Source organism: Trachymyrmex septentrionalis, unplaced genomic scaffold, assembly GCF_001594115.1.
Source record: "Trachymyrmex septentrionalis isolate Tsep2-gDNA-1 unplaced genomic scaffold, Tsep1.0 scaffold83, whole genome shotgun sequence".
Classification (NCBI taxonomy): domain Eukaryota; kingdom Metazoa; phylum Arthropoda; class Insecta; order Hymenoptera; family Formicidae; genus Trachymyrmex; species Trachymyrmex septentrionalis.
The window spans coordinates 2,803,240-2,823,730 of NW_017306018.1; the positions used below are offsets into that span (position 1 = coordinate 2,803,240).

The 20,491-nt window shown below is 30.5% G+C and overlaps 3 protein-coding genes across 5 annotated transcripts in view; 2 read left to right on the forward strand and 1 right to left on the reverse strand.

The window, feature by feature from the left end:
• Positions 1-7,021, forward strand: part of LOC108755104 — a 7,977-nt gene extending 956 nt beyond the window's left edge. The window contains exons 4-22 of the mRNA XM_018497911.1: positions 119-274; positions 868-1,010; positions 1,097-1,244; positions 1,315-1,499; positions 1,574-1,893; positions 1,972-2,147; positions 2,241-2,458; positions 2,691-2,907; positions 3,017-3,218; positions 3,287-3,503; positions 3,901-4,058; positions 4,244-4,386; positions 4,488-4,621; positions 4,969-5,095; positions 5,272-5,454; positions 5,517-5,846; positions 5,926-6,181; positions 6,289-6,568; positions 6,798-7,021. Coding sequence (XP_018353413.1) covers positions 119-274; positions 868-1,010; positions 1,097-1,244; positions 1,315-1,499; positions 1,574-1,893; positions 1,972-2,147; positions 2,241-2,458; positions 2,691-2,907; positions 3,017-3,218; positions 3,287-3,503; positions 3,901-4,058; positions 4,244-4,386; positions 4,488-4,621; positions 4,969-5,095; positions 5,272-5,454; positions 5,517-5,846; positions 5,926-6,181; positions 6,289-6,568; positions 6,798-6,969 — 3,765 coding nt within the window. The 3' untranslated portion in view covers positions 6,970-7,021. The remainder of the gene's footprint in view (positions 1-118; positions 275-867; positions 1,011-1,096; positions 1,245-1,314; positions 1,500-1,573; positions 1,894-1,971; positions 2,148-2,240; positions 2,459-2,690; positions 2,908-3,016; positions 3,219-3,286; positions 3,504-3,900; positions 4,059-4,243; positions 4,387-4,487; positions 4,622-4,968; positions 5,096-5,271; positions 5,455-5,516; positions 5,847-5,925; positions 6,182-6,288; positions 6,569-6,797) is intronic.
• Positions 7,022-8,134: 1,113 nt separating this feature from the next.
• On the reverse strand, positions 8,135-14,263 carry LOC108755105 (sprT-like domain-containing protein Spartan). The gene is made up of 6 exons (XM_018497912.1): positions 13,722-14,263; positions 13,463-13,614; positions 12,046-12,154; positions 11,202-11,321; positions 10,558-10,780; positions 8,135-9,567 (listed from the first exon to the last, which is right to left on the reverse strand). The coding sequence occupies exons 1-6, from the start codon at positions 13,818-13,820 to the stop codon at positions 8,300-8,302; spliced, it is 1,971 nt and encodes a 656-aa protein (XP_018353414.1). The 5' UTR covers positions 13,821-14,263; the 3' UTR covers positions 8,135-8,299.
• Positions 14,264-15,852: 1,589 nt separating this feature from the next.
• LOC108755099 (inhibitor of nuclear factor kappa-B kinase subunit beta-like) lies at positions 15,853-19,444 on the forward strand. 3 transcript variants are annotated; one of them, XM_018497902.1, is made up of 13 exons: positions 15,853-16,189; positions 16,281-16,408; positions 16,608-16,807; positions 16,879-17,037; positions 17,132-17,349; positions 17,427-17,531; positions 17,661-17,799; positions 17,870-18,058; positions 18,131-18,342; positions 18,432-18,719; positions 18,813-18,962; positions 19,063-19,296; positions 19,364-19,444. In XM_018497902.1, exons 2-13 carry the CDS (start codon positions 16,309-16,311, stop codon positions 19,422-19,424), a joined length of 2,055 nt encoding a protein of 684 aa, XP_018353404.1. In that variant the 5' UTR covers positions 15,853-16,189; positions 16,281-16,308; the 3' UTR covers positions 19,425-19,444. The 3 variants fall into 3 exon arrangements, with proteins under 3 accessions (XP_018353404.1, XP_018353403.1, XP_018353405.1); XM_018497901.1 differs by having other exon boundaries at positions 15,853-16,170; positions 16,250-16,408; XM_018497903.1 differs by having other exon boundaries at positions 15,853-16,170.
• Positions 19,445-20,491: the final 1,047 nt, after the last annotated feature.

Below are 20,491 nucleotides of genomic sequence, written 5' to 3' on the forward strand. Positions count from 1 at the left end.
TATATATATATGTATATATATATATATATAATGTACAATATGGCTGGATAATATATTAATATACATTCTAAAAGAATGTTGTGGAAGACATTAATATACAGAACATTATAATTCACAGATAAATCATTATGGAAAATGTGATATTGATTACATTGTAAGCCCGGAAGACGATAATCGTTTGATAAGAAAATCGTTCGATCCGCGGATGTGTATTGGACATCCTAGTCACTACTGGTCGAACGTTCCTAAAGTACAATGCACTGACGATGATCAAGTACGTCGCTACTGATAACACTACAACATTTTTAAACTTTTTTTGTAGATTACGAATTCATAATTGAAAATATTCCAACATGTCAGACTTTGGACAAAAACTGGAGAAAGTAAACAAACAACGCTTTTTTTTACTATTTTTGAAGCTGTTTAAAAAAATAGGACGTCATATAGAAATTCGGGTATTAACTCGAATGAAAGCTCGAATTTGAAGTTACAACTGTAAAATAGAGATAAATAAATATAACGTAACACATTTTTTTTATAGTACAGATTTTTTGGAGAAGCGCGCACCAACTACAGCATGCCATTCGCTATACTGTCTCTTTATTAAATATTTAGAAAACGCCAAAATTCTATATGATTATAATTGATTATATTTAATTTATTTAATTTTTTTGCTGTCAAATAATTAAGGCATTTATCATTACATATTATTGTTGGACCATTTTCAATTACGAATTCGTAATACACAGAAAAAAACTTAACAAAATCCTTTTTGTATAGTGTAATCTTCATATTTATTTAATACAGTTAATCGAATTATGGATATCTCTATGAGAATATTTATATACTATGTTATATATTTCTTAGAATCCCATCTTGAAAAGTAGCGAGAGAGTGTATCAATTAAAAACCGATGGATTCGTTCACAATATTATCTCCGTAAATGCATCTGGAGGTATCTACGTGCAACCTTTTCAGAGCATGGGAGAGGCGCATTATCATTTCGTTCGGTATATTTTACAGACATAAATATACTCGTATTATTTTATTACTACTCTAAGTGAATTAGACGTAAAAATTACTTTACCCTACACAGACAAACTATTGAGTTAACTTCAGTGAAGGATATAGCGAATAAGATAATTATAAATAATTTACGAACTACAGTCCTTCAACACGAGCTACCAGAAATAGATCTTACACAGGGTAGAGGCACACCGGATAAAAATTTCATTTTTAAATCTGTGAGTTTTATTTTCATCTTCTCTTTGCCTGCTTTGTTATTCCAGTTAAATCCTCATCAAATTGTTGTAGATAAGTCATTTATTAGATCGTTTAAGCCACAGGCTCGAAAATCCTGGTTTAGATACCGAAATTCATAATTTGCACAATACAACGATATCTGTGCTTCTCTATTATCTCGGTATGTTAGATCGGGTTGACTTAAGAAAGGCCTACACTCGAATTTCAGGAACTAGTTATAAAGAAGAAACGATACGGTATTTATATTTTAATTATCCCTTGTTACCTATTTTTAGGATAAATTATATTTCTGTGCTCTTTATATTAACAGAAACATGTTTCTCGAGGCGCTGCCGCAAGTCGGAAGTAGAGAGTCTGCGCTTTTTATATTAGATCTTGTTCAAGGCAATGAAGTATCCGACATGTCTGCGATTCAATTACTTATGCGGCTACCGTTTCACATTAAAAAACCCGACGTTCAACTGCTGGTTAATCTCCAACCACTTCTTACGCTGCCGAACAAAATCTGCGCGGAGGTGCAAAATACTGCAATTCTTACTTATGGAACACTAATATACAAAACTTGTCTAGTGCATTGTCCATATGAGATGTTAGATGATTACGTACGGTTGTACCTCGATAAATTTACTGGTATATGTGTAACAATTTGTATCTGTTTTGTGTTGCAATTTATATTATTCGGATGAGATTGTTTGATTCATGTTATAGAAACTACTTTGTACGAGCAGAAGATAATCTGGTTGGAAGGTTTGGCGAACATACAGTTGGGTAAAGTCGTCGAGTTCTTAGAGCCTATAGCTACTGACAATAATGCTGAATCGCGACATTTTCGAGTACTTGCGGCTTGGGCTTCTATTCCCACAGCACCGTTAAGACCCGATGTTGTAAGTGATTTTTCGTATAGATTTACACAGATCAATGTTTTACACAAAATATGCTGGACATCACATTTCATATTGAATAATTTTCTTTTACAGATTTATCCTGTATATTGGCCGATCTTGCTCAATAGAACTGAACATTTGGAGATGAGGGTCGCTGCACTAACTTTACTTATTGTTTCCAGTCCTACGCCAAACAGATTGATTTCTCTATATTGGTACATGCAAAACGAGCCCAATCAACACTTGTATAATTATTTTTATACGATGCTAAAATCTATGGAACGCACCACCTATCCCTGTTACAGACGCATGTAAATACGTGTATAAATTTATCAGAGCGAAAGAAACAGTAGCAATGTTAATCGAATATTAATTTTCATATCATATGCATAACAAATCTAATACACTGTCTTAATTTATGTTGCTTGAACGCATTGATACTATTCTTTCATTTAGTATCAAATTTTTTATTAGTTTAACGTTAATTTAACATTTTTATATATTTTTTTTTAATTCTTAATTGCTACCACCGAATATTTACAGAAGCAAAATCGCGGCTCAATTCAGCCGGGTACTTCGGGTACCGAATAATGAATATATGATTACTGGTAATTACTTGATTGATTACCAAGACTCTTTGAGAAGATTTGGCGCTATGTTGCATGGCATTATCATAGCCAACCCTTCTACGAATATTCCTGAAGTAATATACGTAACTTTAAATAATTATGCTAGTGGTACGCACCTTAATCATGTGTCTGTAAGTATATATATGTATATATATATATAAAATTTCCAAAGCAAAAATATTTGCATTACTTTTAAATGTTAATTGATTTAATTTAATATCCTTTTTAACACAACATTAGTTATATATCAAAGCGGAGGGTATTTCCCACTCGTTAGCAACTTCTTTTGAAAACCCGACAAACATAAAAGATATTCTGAAAGAATTTAAACTGGACGAACGCATAAAAGGCCCTATGCATTTAGAAATAATTACACGTATTCAAGAAAAGACAGTATTGTGCGTTCACTGGAATGAAACAAATATAGTTGAGGGATTGAAGTGTAAGTTTGTAATTTATAATCGCAACTCTGTAACAATGTTACATTCATTTGCTTATTTAATTTTCTAGACTTATCTTCTTTATCGGATAACATATATCAAATGTATTATAACATGGAGTTTCACGTTAATCAACAACGTATAAATGTGCCGTTGGCGATAGAATCGGTGCAAGTAACCGATTTCGGTACCAATGTTAGACTCGCGATGATGGGAACTTCTCTGTTTTCAATGAGAGGTAATTTTACGCGTGATTTTCCTGGACGGAACAACCATATTATTTTGCGGTAAGATTATATTTCACATATTTATGTGTATAATTTACCTTGCATAATTACATGTATTTACTTGCGCTCGTTTTCGTAAAATTTATCTAGCCTTTAAACATTTCATTACGAAAATAACATCGATGTATGACATACCCAATCTAATTCAATTGTTAATTTTCATAAAAATGAAGATATTGTACAAAATTTTTTTTTCCAATCGAAATGCTAAACGTTAAGGAACATACTATATAAGCAGATGTATGTATCTTTAGTAATAAAAAAAAATTGTAATGGAAAAAGCATTGAAAAAGAGCCAAGTATGCCATGTCGAAAAGGTGTTTAAACGCTAGAAATAATTGATATTATAGTTTATACACATATTATAAATTTCTTTATGTATATGAAATATTTTTAGCACATCTGTTCACGGCATTGAAACAATAGAGAATTACAATCCGCTAGTTGATTTATGGCATAGCGCTGAAAGAGTTCAGTCGCTACATGGATATCTTCCTATTAACATTACACTTGGATTGGACGAACGACCATTCATTTCGTACGACACTCTAGAAGGTATCAGTCTTAGTTAACTGGCTAAAACAATTAATGTGATTAACTTGACGTATTTAATATCCAAGAAATAGATTTCATAAATCATAGTTTTTCCTTATAAGTAAAACTTCGTGTTTAGAAAAAATATTAAAAATTTTGTATCTCATTCAATCTTAACATTTTGCATTTTAAAAATCGCGTTGCAGAACGTCTTAAAACAGGAATTACAGTACATGCTAAAACGCTCACGAGTATTAGAGGTGCTAATGTTCGAACAAAGTTGAATCGAGTTTGTCGTTCGTGCTCCGTATCACATACAGTTATAAAGTCGCCGTCCTCTAATCTGCAGGTAATTATTAATTCGGTATTTCTTTTGCTATTAAATTTATATTAATTTGTATCAATGAGTATACGTATAAATCACTTTTCTCTCTTTTTTCTTCTATATAGACGGTGAATATTCTTAATGTTGGGCTTCCTGAATTAGGTGGCCGATTACAAGTAAAGATATTTGATTGCGAAAGCATGATATCGTATGAAACATTAATTAACGACATTTGGTCTTTTCATCGAAGCAATTATCAGTAATGTATTATTTATACTCATCTCTATATTTATTTACAGTATATACAGTATACGCTTCGTAATATAACCAGAAAAGTAATTATTCTATATGAAAAAATAAAATTAGTAAAAATATAGAATTTTTTAATATAAAACTTTATTTCTGAGAAAAACTCAATTTTAAAAATTCATCTGGAATGCGTGCATTTGATTGCGTTTACACTTAAATTTTGTTATAAATTATTTCTATTCAGATTTGTCACTACCATGATTTTCATATCTTACTATTTTAATATCTCATTTTTATTATTCCATCGAAACATAATCGACATATAAATATTTTTCTCGATTTTTCTGAAAATTATAGAACATGGCCAAGTATGAAATTTGCCTTAATTGGATTGCATTTCTTGGATTATTTTACTTTTGTGCCGCCAAAAGGTAGCTGTGGATTAGCTGCTTATATTGAGGCACTCAAATCCGGACCGTCACAGGTACGATACAGATATATTTGTATAGAATCACACATAAAAAATCAAAGAAGGAACTTTGTTCCTATGTCTGCAGATGTAAAAAGAGAGAGACTGCCATCAAGTATATTTCGTATGCTCTCTTGTATTGTATACTACAATATTTATTATATTCATTATATCGAATGATTTTTGATTAGACGAAATTGGAATATATAAAAAGTGAAAATCGTCATATTTTATCTTTGACACACCACGACCTGCAGTCCTCCCAAGTTCTTCATCAATGGAATCTAGCTGGATTGTACGAAGCCACAAGTTGGTTATCAGATGTGATTAAATTTAAAGCAACCAAGATTGTGCCTAATGAACGCGTATTTAAGGTAAACAGAAAAATTCTAAATAAAATTTACAATAACGTTGAATGTAACCAAAATTGATTTAGTTTTGCGTAGAGGCCGAAAGACACATGCCGTGGCAATGGGAAATTTTGAGTAACGAACCGATTGAGTCCTATCGTATTAAATTAAATTTCATTTGGGGATTGTCCGATAATGCGAAAGGGAAATGCAGCGGATCATCTCTATCGATTAATTTAATTGGTGAAATTAGTAGCAAGCAGCTCGAGGAAAGTAAAAGGGCACGCTGGCCTTACGGCGAATGCAAAAATGAATCTGAGGGGAAAAGAATTGTTCCTTACACGAATTCTTGTTACGAAGTATCGAAAGAAATGTCAACCTTGCGAAAATACAAAATTTTAGCACAATATGAAAACGTAAGTTTTAAAGACCTCGTAAAACTTTATACGCAAATGTGTAATGATATAATAATCAAATTTGTAATGATAACGACAGTTACCAGAGAATTTGTCCAAGCTAGTTTGGAAATTGTATGCCTTATATGATCTTATGGGTGGTAATAGCAGTATTGCAAGAAAATCCGATCAGCTTGCGATAACTGCGATTTTTCCGAAAGATTCAAATGTTGGTGAATTGCAACTTAACGGGGATAAAGTTGCGATTGAATACAATTCGCACTTCATTGATCTCTTCTTGACACGAATGAGAATTCATAAGTATATGGAAATATCTTTATTCAGAATGTTTTCTAGTACGTAATATCTGATTATCTTAAATTGTCCACGTATTGATAAAAATGCCACGATATTTTGCTAAAAGTAAATTCTAAAAGTTATTTAATGTAATGTTATAATCTAGGCGCATGTATTATAACGTCAGATTCTATAAAATCGGCGTATAATACGGTTTATAGTTTCGCTAAAAATAGCGAAGTAATATTACTCGGACAATGTTATGATGAAAATCCTAGATTTGTATTAACGGCAGCCAACGGTGTATATGGGATTAACGTCAATTTAACTGATGAATCGGGAACTACACGAATTATGGCTGACAAGGATAGAGGAATCCTATATAACGCTACATCATCCATACAATTGCAATCTGACTACGAATTTCATAAATTAGGAACTAAGAAGTAAGTAGAGAAAATAACATTTAATATTAAATAATCTCAAAGTAAATCCATAATATGCAAGGCCTTTTTGAAAATAAACAATTTTATTTTCAAAACGGATCTATCATATTATTGATTTATTTTGTGTGTGTGTGTGTGTGTGTGTGTGTGGTGCGCGCGCGCATGCGTGTGTGCGAGTGCATATATATAATTCTCTTTAAGAACAAAAAAATAATAATATCAATTGTAGGATTAAAATGGGTGACAAGGCAATCGATATTTTGCTACCTAATATTTTTCTATATATACGTTGGACACAGGAACAAGTTCTAATCTTTTTCTCCAACCATGTGCTAGAATTTAGTTGTGGAATATGCACACTCGCTCATCCCAACATCGACCGATTATACGAAAAACTCTAATTTACTCTGTAAAAGATGTACATATGTAATGCAACATATTAATAATCACAAAATAATAGTTTTATATTCATTTTTTTATACATTTTTTAATACATATCTTATAAATAGTACAGTACAAAAAAAGATATCTATATAATTATATAACTAGAGCTCGACCATCGTATTTTCGACCATCGAATCAATCAGTCAATTAAGGCTCCTGAGTAGTCACCACAGTAATATTAAATCGTGAATAGATTACGCATGCGCATTGAATAAAAAGCACGTGAAGTGCCTACTTTTACACATGCCTCTTATCACTTTTTACGATTATTTACTGACTCTCAGGGAAGATAAGCGTAGTTTTCGTCCATTTTTATAAATGTTTTAAAGCGCTCTCATCAATTTGTTTTATCCAAATTGTTTTTATTTACAAATGGCACGTAACAAAAATTAACGTGTCATTTCTCGTTTCTTATCACTATTCAATCCCTGGCAACTCGTCGACTCGCGTAAAATAGCCACGGTAGTGTCGCTGCGCGTACCTTAGCGCCGAGCCACTCTCTCTACCAGCGTCTCCAGATATAACTATGGTAACTACTTAGGAACTTTAATGTTCGAAATTTCCTCATTATACCAATTTTATCAGTTATTCAATTGTAATTAATAAATGGCTGGCTGCTAAAGAATAAGTGCCGGATAATGTAAGTCGAACATCTGAACGACACGTACACACAAATCATTCCATTATAATCATTCCATTTTTTTTCCATCATAAAATACAAACTTTCGCAAATGACAAATAATATTTTAATTTAAACATAAAAGTTCTAGATAATAATCGATTATTAGCCTTAAAGTATTGTTTACTACTTATTAAAAATAACGCTAAAAATTTTATATAGCGATTTCTAGACAAATAATTTAAACTTTGTTGTTAAACTGCATTAACCAGTCTTAATCATTGAAAAACTTATACTATATGAAATTATATATGCGAACACAGACATTATATACAGATTATACAAGCGTTGTTAATAATTACATACGGCATGTAAATTGTGCCTTTTCTTGTAACACAGGTTTTGTTATTATGTATTTCAAACTTCTATTTAATAAATGACAAGTAATATATAAACATCTTTTTAAATCACATATGTATTTAGTAATGTTTTTGTTTCGCATTATAATATATTTTTTTAGTCTGTCTCGTATAAAATCGCGATATGCAAAGAAGTAAATTATATATATATATATGAAAAGATATTTATTCAGATACTTATTTAGATAAAAAAACCATTTCATTATCCGCAAAATAGTTCATTGTCGTTCTTTTTGTTCACAAGACCACTTATTCATTTTTAAGGCACATATCTAAATGCTGATTCATAAGATTTTCCGATATTATTTGCATACATACTGGACAGGGATATTTATTTTCCGTGGAATTATTTTCTACAAGCACATCATCGTTATCGTCCTCCTTATCGTCTATTATTATGTCATCATTAAAAACGCTTCCAATGCATTCTTCAAGATGTTCATTTAATGATATTTCAAGTGAGATCTGTACGTTACAAACTAAACATTTATGTTCCACTATGTCGTTATTACAAGTGCTAGTACTTGGTTGTGGCTCCTCTATCAATACAGAATTATCCAAATCAGAATTAGAGGAACTGCTTAAATTAATTAAGTCATCATTGAATGACGCACGAGAGGGAATGGTAGCTTTACGAGCTGTATCTGCTTCTAATAGACATTCGTCAAGATGCTGGTTAATATCCGTAGCTGGCAATCTTTTATTACAAACGGGACAAGTGACGCATTCAATTGTATCATTCAAATTATCGAATTTTAAGCGCTTATTAGAAATTGTGTTTGTGTCAACATTTTGCTCCGCCACCGATGTAGAAAACGTTCGAATAGGTAACATTAACTCTTCATTGTTGTTATTATTATTAATATTATTATTAATCTCATCAATCAACGATGTATTATCATTTATTATGCATGAATCTATATGTCTATATATATTTTCTAAAGTCATAGGAATGTTACATATAGGACAAGGTACGGAATTATTTCTTGGTTGACTTAGATTTAAAATCGAATTATCAGCAGCTGCTTGTCCCGCAACCGATATCGAGGTTGAATCTCTCTTACTTGGGGACTTTGATTGGGGACTTTTATCGTCATTTAATTTGAATTTGGTTAGAAGATTACTCTGACCATTATTACTGCCTCCCAAAACACCGGAACAAGAAAACTTGCGAGTCTTAGAAACATTCTTTGCATCATCATTCTTTGCGTTTTCACTTGGGCCACTAAGCTCCCAACCATGTACATTATTACTACTGTTGCCAAGCTTCTTCATTCCCAACGACAGATCTTGAGTATCTTTCTCATTCACAGCGTGAGACGAATTTGTACCATTATCTTTACTAGTACTAGGCTTAACATTGTCCGTTTGAGGAAATATTTTAGAGTCTTTTAGAGTCTTTTCTTTATTACTAAGGGCTTTTGAAGTTGTAGGTATAGCTGTGTCCGCCGGAATACTTTTTGGAAACCAAATAGATATTGTATTCTTTGACTTATCATTTTGTTTTGACTTATCATTTTGTTTTGACTTATCATTTTGTTTTGACTTATCATTTTGTTTTGACTTATCATTTTGTTTTGACTTATCATTTTGTTTTGACTTATCATTTTGTTTTGACTTATCATTTTGTTTTGACTTATCATTTTGTTTTGACTTATCATTTTGTTTTGACTTATCATTTTGTTTTGACTTATCATTTTGTTTTGACTTATCATTTTGTTTTGACTTATCATTTTGTTTTGACTTATCATTTTGTTTTGACTTATCATTTTGTTTTGACTTATCATTTTGTTTTGACTTATCATTTTGTTTTGACTTATCATTTTGTTTTGACTTATCATTTTGTTTTGACTTATCATTTTGTTTTGACTTATCATTTTGTTTTGACTTATCATTTTGTTTTGACTTATCATTTTGTTTTGACTTATCATTTTGTTTTGACTTATCATTTTGTTTTGACTTATCATTTTGTTTTGACTTATCATTTTGTTTTGACTTATCATTTTGTTTTGACTTATCATTTTGTTTTGACTTATCATTTTGTTTTGACTTATCATTTTGTTTTGACTTATCATTTTGTTTTGACTTATCATTTTGTTTTGACTTATCATTTTGTTTTGACTTATCATTTTGTTTTGACTTATCATTTTGTTTTGACTTATCATTTTGTTTTGACTTATCATTTTGTTTTGACTTATCATTTTGTTTTGACTTATCATTTTGTTTTGACTTATCATTTTGTTTTGACTTATCATTTTGTTTTGACTTATCATTTTGTTTTGACTTATCATTTTGTTTTGACTTATCATTTTGTTTTGACTTATCATTTTGTTTTGACTTATCATTTTGTTTTGACTTATCATTTTGTTTTGACTTATCATTTTGTTTTGACTTATCATTTTGTTTTGACTTATCATTTTGTTTTGACTTATCATTTTGTTTTGACTTATTATTTTGCTTTGACTTATCATTTTGTTTTGACTTATTATTTTGCTTTGACTTATCATTTTGCTTTGAACGCGATTTGAAATTCTCTGGCTCTTTGATCTTTACAAATTGACCATTACAATTTTGTTGATGTTTACGCCACCAAAAGTCTTTTGGACTGGGTGGCATATTCATGCTTCGTCGGACCGTTCCAAAGAATGGTGGTCTGTATTGGCAAGGTCCATTACATTTCCACCAATGCTGTTTGTATAGCTTTACTTCATCATGAAAGTTGTGATAAATCTATATTCGATTAACATGATAAAAGAATCTTGTTATCATAGAATGAAAAAATGAAAAAATTAAAAAATATAAAATTATTATTACAAATGCACAAACATTTTTTGAAAAAAATCAAGTTCAATCTATATTCAGATATTTAATCTTTGTAATCCAGATTAAGCTTAAAGATTCTCCAATATCCAAACGAGTTCATGTTACGCAACATTCATATTAATATGATTAGACTTTATAATAAAATATAAATTTTTCTTTTCGAAATATGTAAACATTTAAATAATTAATTGAATTTATTGAAATGTGCTTTCTGTTATAATAAACAGTTTTAAGGACTACCTGTGACAATGTAGATTTTTGAAGTAGTCACATATCACTGTACGACAATATATTCTTAAATATTAAAACAAAAAGGTTATTAACTCACCGTTATATTAGTTCCAGCTTCTTTATTTATCCTACGCATGTGTTTGCAGAAATTCAGTCCATGACCATCTCGGTCCTGATCATTATTTGTTAAAAATAAATATGCATGGATCATCTCGTGCTGCAATTTAACACACAAAAATATTATATATATATATATATATATATACACACGCACGCACGCACGCACAACATACACACAACATCCTTATACAATTATATTTCTGTATTTATTTATCAAAAAATTTGGGGTTACTTTATGTCAAAATATATAATCGGATAGCTCAGCGCTCGGTCTGTAAATTAGCAATCTGTAAGTCCGAGTTTGATCCCAACCGTGCCTCACATACGCTGGATTTTTTCTGCGTTTAAGTTACGCTCCAGTTATAAGTAACAATCCCAGTTGAGATGAGTAAGATCCCAATTTAGATTAAAAAGTACTATTTACTACTAATCATATTTACACAGCATCCTTAATCGGATTTAATAACATCCATTATGAAACGGCCAATCAGTCATTTCTTTCTTTACAGGAATAGCTACTATACGATTGGTTAGTTTCATAACTACAGATATTGTAAATTCAAAGTGACTATCCCTTTGATAAAAAAGACAAGTTTAATTAAGGATTATATAGAAGACTTTTAAATTAGATGACGATTTGTTACTGGCCAATTTGGCTCCACTTACGGGACCGAGAACCAATTAAACAATGAGAGAAAAATAATTGGCAAATCCCTGGTTCGATTCCACCAGTGTTATTCCACCTACAGCTCGTTTTAAAAGAATTTAATCTATTCTACCTCTTATTACTACTACTACTACTAATATTGAAAATAACTTACCAATAAGGTTTCTACTAGATCCTTCCTGGGTCTGAGTTTAAGTAGTGGTACACTGAGTGATATCACACATTCCTTATTACGTGAGTGAAAGCGACATACTCCAGCACAACTACAAACAATTGCACATTATAGTTATCTGTTCTTGCATTAAACTTAGTACCAAAATATTTTGGTACTACATCAGATCTCGATTGTACTAATATAGGCTTACCATCATTTATATATTTTTTATTGTTATTATTTATATATTTTATATTGTTTATATTACTCGTAAACTCTTGCACTATTTGTACAAGATCTGTTTTCTATGGTTAAATTAGGCCTGTTCTTTTTGGCTGAACTTTTGCACCATTCATCTTTCTTCCTTTTCTCTCCAAGAGGAAAAAAGAGGAAGAAAAATAAACTAATGCAAAAATTCAGCTAAAAAGAATGGGCCTCTTATATATAGCATAAAGGCATCACTTGGCCCTTGTAATTATTTGTTTTTGGGATTGATTGTGTATCATGAAATGAGGTAAAAATTATAAAAGTAAACAAATTGATTAAGTGTTCATTAATGACAAGAATATTTTAGTGAATTTGATCACTTTTGTCATTTTCATTGCATTCCAATATATATAAGCGACCCACTTGTTTAATATTTCATAAATAACAAAGATGAAATGATTTTAAAGGGTGTCCCAAAATTAACGCAAGATTTGAATTTGCCGCCATTTGTGCAGTAAAGTGTTGGCAACCCAAAAAAAAAACAATTTAACAGCTGACAGTTTAGGGTTAGTGAAAATGAGTTCGTTGAATGGATTATTGAATCATCAACAAATGGATGCTGATTTTTCGAGCAAAATCATCCTAAGCGATGAAGCACATTTTCACCTTGATGGCTTTGTTAATCGCCAAAATTGCCCCCTAGATCGTGTGATTTAACACCATTAGATTTCTTTTTATGGGGTTATTTGAAATCACAGGTCTATGTCAACAAGCCCACAACCACCCGTGCATTAAAGGAGGAGATTCAACGCTGCATCAACGAAATTCAGCCACATTTATGCAAAATGGTCATGGAAAATTTCGACAAACGAGTGCGTATGTGCATGCAAAGCCGTGGAGGCCATTTGCCCGATGTGTTATTCCACAAATAACCCTATCCTATGTACTTTATGATTCAATAAAAAAATAACAAAAGACTAAAAACTGTGTTTTCTATTTAATTCAAATCTTGCATTAATTTTGGGACACCCTTTATAAGCTTTGAGAGTGGAACACACTCTAAATAACAATATTTTATATCAGCAAGAACGTAGTATAACACAGTGAATTATTTCATCTTTGTTTAATATTGGTAAACAAGGATGTAATGATTTATTATGTTACACTATGTCCTTTCTAGAAAATACCTCAAGTCATGAAAAATATTTACCTTGTCATTCTGTTGCTCCATTTGACTTCGACAGAAGCTAAACCATTCCAGAAAAATCTTGCATTAAATTGTATAAACATTGTGTGAATATTAGGAGTAGGATCAATCAACTCCAATGCTTGATCGACTAATGATTTTATATAAATTTTTTTCTAAAAATAAACAATTTTCTTTTACAATGCAATAAAGATATCAAATCGAAAGTAAATGTAATTTTTTATACAATGATCAAAAATTCTCAATTGAAGAAAATAAATACCTTATTCAAGCTAACTGCATTTTCTGTCATGCCTAAACAATTCAATTTTTCATGCGTGTCGAATGCCACATGAAAATCCTGTGCTTCTTGCGATGCCATCGTCTTCAAACGCTTTCTTACAATCTTGTATCAACAAGGAAAACCCAGATGCTTCTTGAAAATATGAAAGAAACTGCGAAATATAACGGTATTTATCCTTCTGCGAAGTGCCTTATATCAGGTGAAAATAAGAGAAAAATATTTCTTCGTATTTCATAAAGTATCTCACGGATTTGTACGCAAACTATATCCATTTAAGTCTGAAATAAGTTAAGGCGTCTCGAACTGTCTCGACGAGGAATGGCGATTTGTAGCGATTCAAAATAGTCGAATCATGCAATCAAAAAGAATCAAATAGAACGCAGATAGAATCACAAAATAAGAAGGGACGAAACAAACGGTTCTTAGCGCATGACGCGAAGATGGAAAAGTATCAGGCTCAATTAGCGATTTGCGACCTTCCTGTGGATTCACGGACACGTTATTAATAATGGCGGAAGGCAAAATACACAATTAATTAACGCTTGCGCATATCTAGCGCGCATACTCTAGCTCTGAGCAGCAGAACGTAATTTTATGTGGTCATGGAATATAGAAAATAAGGAGGCCGAACTTATATCGACGAGGCCGTCAAAAAGCGTGGTCAAAAGTAGTCATCTGAATTAGTTCGATCGAGATGTCGCTTTCATTCCACCACACCTAGGTCGGTACATAGTTAATTCTTAAATTCAAGACTGTTTTAAGTATAATCACCGACGAGATACTATTAAAGACTGTCAACCTTGAGCAAATTTTCGGCAGTATAAAAAGAGCTCGGAAGTAATTGAAGAACGTTGACATTATCGACAATTGATATAAATTTGCTATTATTAACATAAATATTTCATACATTATTAAATTCATGATTTTTTATTACGTAAATGTTCCATAAATAAATATGCATACTTGTAAAGCTATAATATTCTATATATTGCAGACAAATTACAATTTTTTCTCTGCAGTTATCTCTGTTGATAATCAAACTTTGATGATAGTACTGAAATCACAATTTTAAAGAAAAATCGAGTATTATTGAGTTTTTTAAATGCATAAATATGTCCACTAAACTAATAAATCAAATTAGTACAATATTTTCAATTTTTAACTCTTAATTACTTCAATATTTACAAAGACGCCAACTCCCGTAAGGATGTCGGTCTTTAATAGTATCTCGTTGGTGATATAGTCTTAAGATGTCACGAACCAATCAGAAACTGTATATCCGGTATATCCGATTTCTGATAGGTTGAAATCATGTTATTCTTATCGCTATTGCTATTCCCTCCCATTGTGTCTTAGGCTTTATGGCTGCAGCACAGACTCTTGCATAACGCATAATGCATAAACGAATCAACTAATCAGAATCTTTCTATTTCTCCCAGTCCATGAAAAAGAAAAATTTCGATTGGTTGATTTTCTTATGCACTATGCATTATGCGTTATGCAAAAGTCTGTGCTATCATTACACGCCTTCTATTCTAGTCATAAATCAGAAGTTGGAAGCTGGAAATTGACCAATCACAATCGTCAATTTTCAATTTATAACTTCTGATTTATGACTAATGGCTTGTTGCAGAATGGCCATTCCACACAACTTGCATAGCCGCATAAACATATGTGTAAAGAAAATCATCCAATCGTATTTTACGTTTGCCTTTGATGACAAAAATGTGATTAGATAATTTTCTTTATGCATACTTTTATGCGGCTATGCAAGTTTGTGTGGAATGGCTCTTAGAGTATATCCACACAAGCTTGCATAACCGTATAAACGTATATACAAAGAAAATTGTCCAATCACATTTTATGTGCGTCTTTATAGGATAAATGCGATTGGATAATTTTCTTTATGCATACACACATTTATTATTTTCATTTATTCTCTCACGCTATTATTATTTTCATATTTAAAAGAGGGACAATTCATTACTGTAATATTAATTTAGGACGAAGTTTGGAACGTGTTAAAAAACGGAACGGAAAAGTATTAAAAACTTACTCAGTGCTCAGTAGCTCTTTTATCTGTTTATATACTTTAGGATCTAACAGAATATGCCAATTAGATGAAAAAGCTAATGAGTACTCAGCAGGTTTTTCTCTGCTACTAGTATAAACTTTAATATAAACTAGTACAAACCAAGTGAAAAAGTATACATATGACTGATATGACAAAATATCGTGATGATCACATGTGCAGTCAGTAACCAATCGGTATATACCATCGATGCATAAGCGAGATATCTGGAGAATGTTGGATCATATATGCAGGTTAATAAGAGACAACGTCGACACATTGATAAAAAATTTGCATCACGAAACTTCTTTTTCTTGCCGAGCTGATGCATTTTCGATAGAAAATCTCGATTGTTTGGTAGGCGATGTTATAATTTGTATGTATGAGTGCATGCTTTTTTTTACGAAAAATATAAAAATGTTATTTATTGTATCAGCGTGGAATCACGTTTAATAAGAATTATTTAGTCCTCGTATAGCCGAATACAAATTCGAAATGACGTCGAACAATGATTGGAAACTAAATCGTGTTCTGGGTAGCGGAGGCTTTGGAATTGTCGAGCTTTGGATACATATTCAAAGTGGCAAAAAGATTGGTAATATTTCAGTATGATTACAAGTATAAATATTATATATTAATAAAATTCTTCAAAGTAAAATAAATATATATATATATATATATATTTATTTTACTTTGAAGAATTTTCCCCGAGATGTATCATACATATAAACAAATCTGTAACATTGTAAAATTATACAATAAAAATATATTATTACATATAATTATAATTTCAGCTATCAAAAGATGTAAATGTAATTATTCACAATTGATGCCAACACAACGAAAAAGATGGGCCCATGAAGTTTTGATAATGAAACGCTTGAAGCATCCGAACATTGTGAGAACAGGATGCGTCCCATTCAAGCTTCCAAATGTAGAAGAAAACGAACCAATTCTCTGTATGGAATATTGTAGAAAAGGAGATTTAAGAAAAGTTGTATTTTGTTTAAAATCTGATCTATACAAAGTCTATTGATGATGTGAAATAATTATGTTCTCTTATAGATTTTAAATCAGCCAGAAAATTGTTGTGGAATTAGTGAAACAGAAGCGATCAAAGTAATGAGTGAAATTTCATCGGCTGTAAAATATTTACATTCATATAATATAACTCATCGAGATTTAAAACCAGAGAATATAGTTTTACAGCATGAACAGAATGTGGCAAGATATATAATGAGAAAATTATTTATATTAAATTATTAGTAGCTTATGTTGCATTGATTAAAAATTAAACTTTTACATTTATATATTACAGATTTCATATAAATTAATAGATGTCGGATATGCCAAAGAACTTGGAGAAGCAAGTACATCTGCCTCCTTAGTTGGTACTTTAAACTATGTTGCCCCAGAACTTCTTTGGAGAGAGAAATATAGTTGTTCTGTCGATTATTGGAGTTTAGGAATATTGTTTTATGAACTTGTGACTGGAACAAGACCATTTTTACCAACAATGCAACATACTATGGAATGGTAAAAAGATAAAAATATAATGATGAAATAAAAAATTGATCCAAGTGTCAAACTCTAAGTTTAATTAAATTCTGCAGGATGAAATACATAAAAAATAAGAGTTATGACGATATTCATGCTTATGAATCAGAAGGGAAAGTCATTTTTGGAAAAGACATTCAAAATCCGACTCACTTATCAAAGTAAGAATGTATTACATATTTTTCTATACTTTTTTCTGTAGAAAGAATAATTTTTTTTATGTAACTTTTGTTTGATAATTTTTTATACTGTATATTTACCAGTGTGTGTAATATTTTTTCCTATATCAGCTGTCTTCGAAACAAAATGGTCCAATGGTTTCAACTAGTTTTACAATGGGATCCACATAAAAGAGGAAAAATAGTTGACAAATTTGGTACATCTCATTTAGCAGTATTTACAATGTTACAAGATGCATTATTAAACAAAGTATGTATAAAAGCTACATATTTTATTCTTATTTCGTTTTTGTTATTTAATTTGTATTTTTTATGCATAGATACTGTACGTTTTCTGTCTGCCATTTTACAAAATTAATACATACGAAATTGATAGCAATACTACTCTTAGAGATCTTCAGTTGTTAATAGAAAGAGATACTAATATTAAAGTCGAACATCAAGTACTAACTGATTACAAAGGTGCAATACTGATTGAAAGTACCATGTCACTTGCATCACAAATTAATGTATGTATACTCAATTTGTAAGATATTACAAAATAAAATATTATTTTTAAATTTATTACAATTCTGTTGTAGGATCACGTTTTGTTTCTCTTCAGAAATGGATGTTATTTAATAGAAGATATACCTACATTAAATATTCCTACAGCAGTAGAGAAAATGATGACACTATCAAAGAATGAATTAAACTATGAAGTACTGAAAGATTATTATCGCCATACGATATATTTTACGAAAGCAGAAGTGTATTTATTTCAATTGTACATTTTTGCACTGAGTATAAATGTGTAAGTTTCGTACATAATATTAGTGCTACAAAATTATAAAATTACCTATTAAATATGATAATATTTCGACACTATTTCGCATATTTTAGGGATTTATTACATCAAAAGATCGATAAATTTAATTCGAGTATGGATAAGACATTGGAAAATATAAAGATTCTTACAGATCAAGTACATACGATTCGTATGAAACATATGAATACGACGGACGAAGATGCAGATGATAAAAAGAAGATACAAACTTATCTTTACAAAGTTGATAAATTAGTTAGTGCAGCCGATCAAATAAAAATAAAGTTTATGTCTTTGAAGCAAGATAACAATAAATTGAGAGATCAAGCTCGAGCTACCGATTATATAGAGAATTTATCAGTATTGTAAGTGTATAATGTATTATAAATAATTGTAAAATAATTGTTAAAATGTGCTATATATACATTTTAATATTTTCTCTTATACTATTTCTATAGATATGACAAAATGTGTGATGTATATTTGAAATTTAAGGAAGAAAGTCCACATAAAACAGCAAGGCCATTAGACATGTCAAAATTAATGTTTGAATTCATGACTGCACGTGAAGCACAACTTTGTAATGAAAACATAATTGACATTACAAGGTATTAAAAGTTTATTTATCGTGAACGATATATCTTCATATACCTTCATATACATATACCTCATATACCTCATATATCTTCATATACATATTTTCTACAGGCAGATAGATAAGTTGCAAGATGAACTATCAAAACTAGAAAAAGTATTTATTTCTGTTACTGCTATGACGGAATTATATTTGGAAGAATATCAAAGAATGACACAGTCGGACATTAACAATGTTCCTCAACAATCTAACAACGATCAATCTGTAAATATCTCGACCACTGAATTAAACAGCATTATTCAATCAGAAGATAACGTGATATACAATAATTTGATCATGCGTTACATGTAAGTCTTTTTTTTATTACGATGTTTAATTTTAACATAGATTTATCTTGTGTTTTTATCTTTTTAGGCTAGACAATTTGATAGCTCAAATGCAGAAAAAATACCTTGAAGTGCTTAAATTGGATTAAAGATATCTATCTTGTATCTATACTAATTTATGCGATATATATCATCAAACTAATAATTTAGCATACTAAGCCTTTTTTAATTATATTTTAATACATTTAATTTTTAAATCCAGTTTGCCTTAATGTACGTGGAACATAATACCGTACACCCCATTTAATATTGGCATTTTCATCAGTTTTAACGAATGTGTAGACAGGTTTGTTGAACAGTTGCTCCAATTTTATTGCTTGATATCTATCATTCTGACCTGTTCAGAAACATCTGTTAAAGTATATTTTTATAATAGTCTATTTTTTAATTTTTATAAATAAAAGGACTCTGACTTTATAAATATCTTAGCACGCGCAATACATCCATTACATATACACATATATTAGATGTATAAAAACTAATTTTTGAATAAGCATTTTAGAAAACTAAAAAGAAATAGTTATTTTAATTTTAAATATTAAAAATTAACGATAATTCCCGAATATATATGGCTGTGAAAAAATATATTTGATGAATTTTATGTACTTAAATATAAATATTTTCATTTAGTTTTTAATATGCAATGTTAGTATATGCATATATTCTATATATAAAAGGTAAATGTTCAGTAATAGGGATCACCTTCCAATGGTTTTGACCTTGACATATGTTGTTCACTTACTTAGTTCACTACATCACGGGACAAACGAAGTCTATAATAATACTATTCACATAGGTTTGACTTTCCACGCGAAGTCCATCCCATTTCCCGTCTACTAGGCATACATCTTTCTAAGCAAAAGGGAGAGGTAATGTAGACCTTGCTTCGCGTGGAAAGTCATATGCCCCTAAGTAGAGGGTGAAGTGGGGTGGATTCTCACTTGGAATAAAAAATCATAAATTAGTTTAAAGCAGAGAATTTTTGTTTTATATAGCAAAATTTTTTTTTTAATAACTTTTAACCGAGCAAAATCTATTGAAGGTCACTCAGAATCATAACTTGACAACGTATGTCAAGTTATTGGAAGATCAAGGTCATCAAATGGATGGTCCCTATTTCTAAACATCAAATATTTAAAAAATTATTAATTTTATA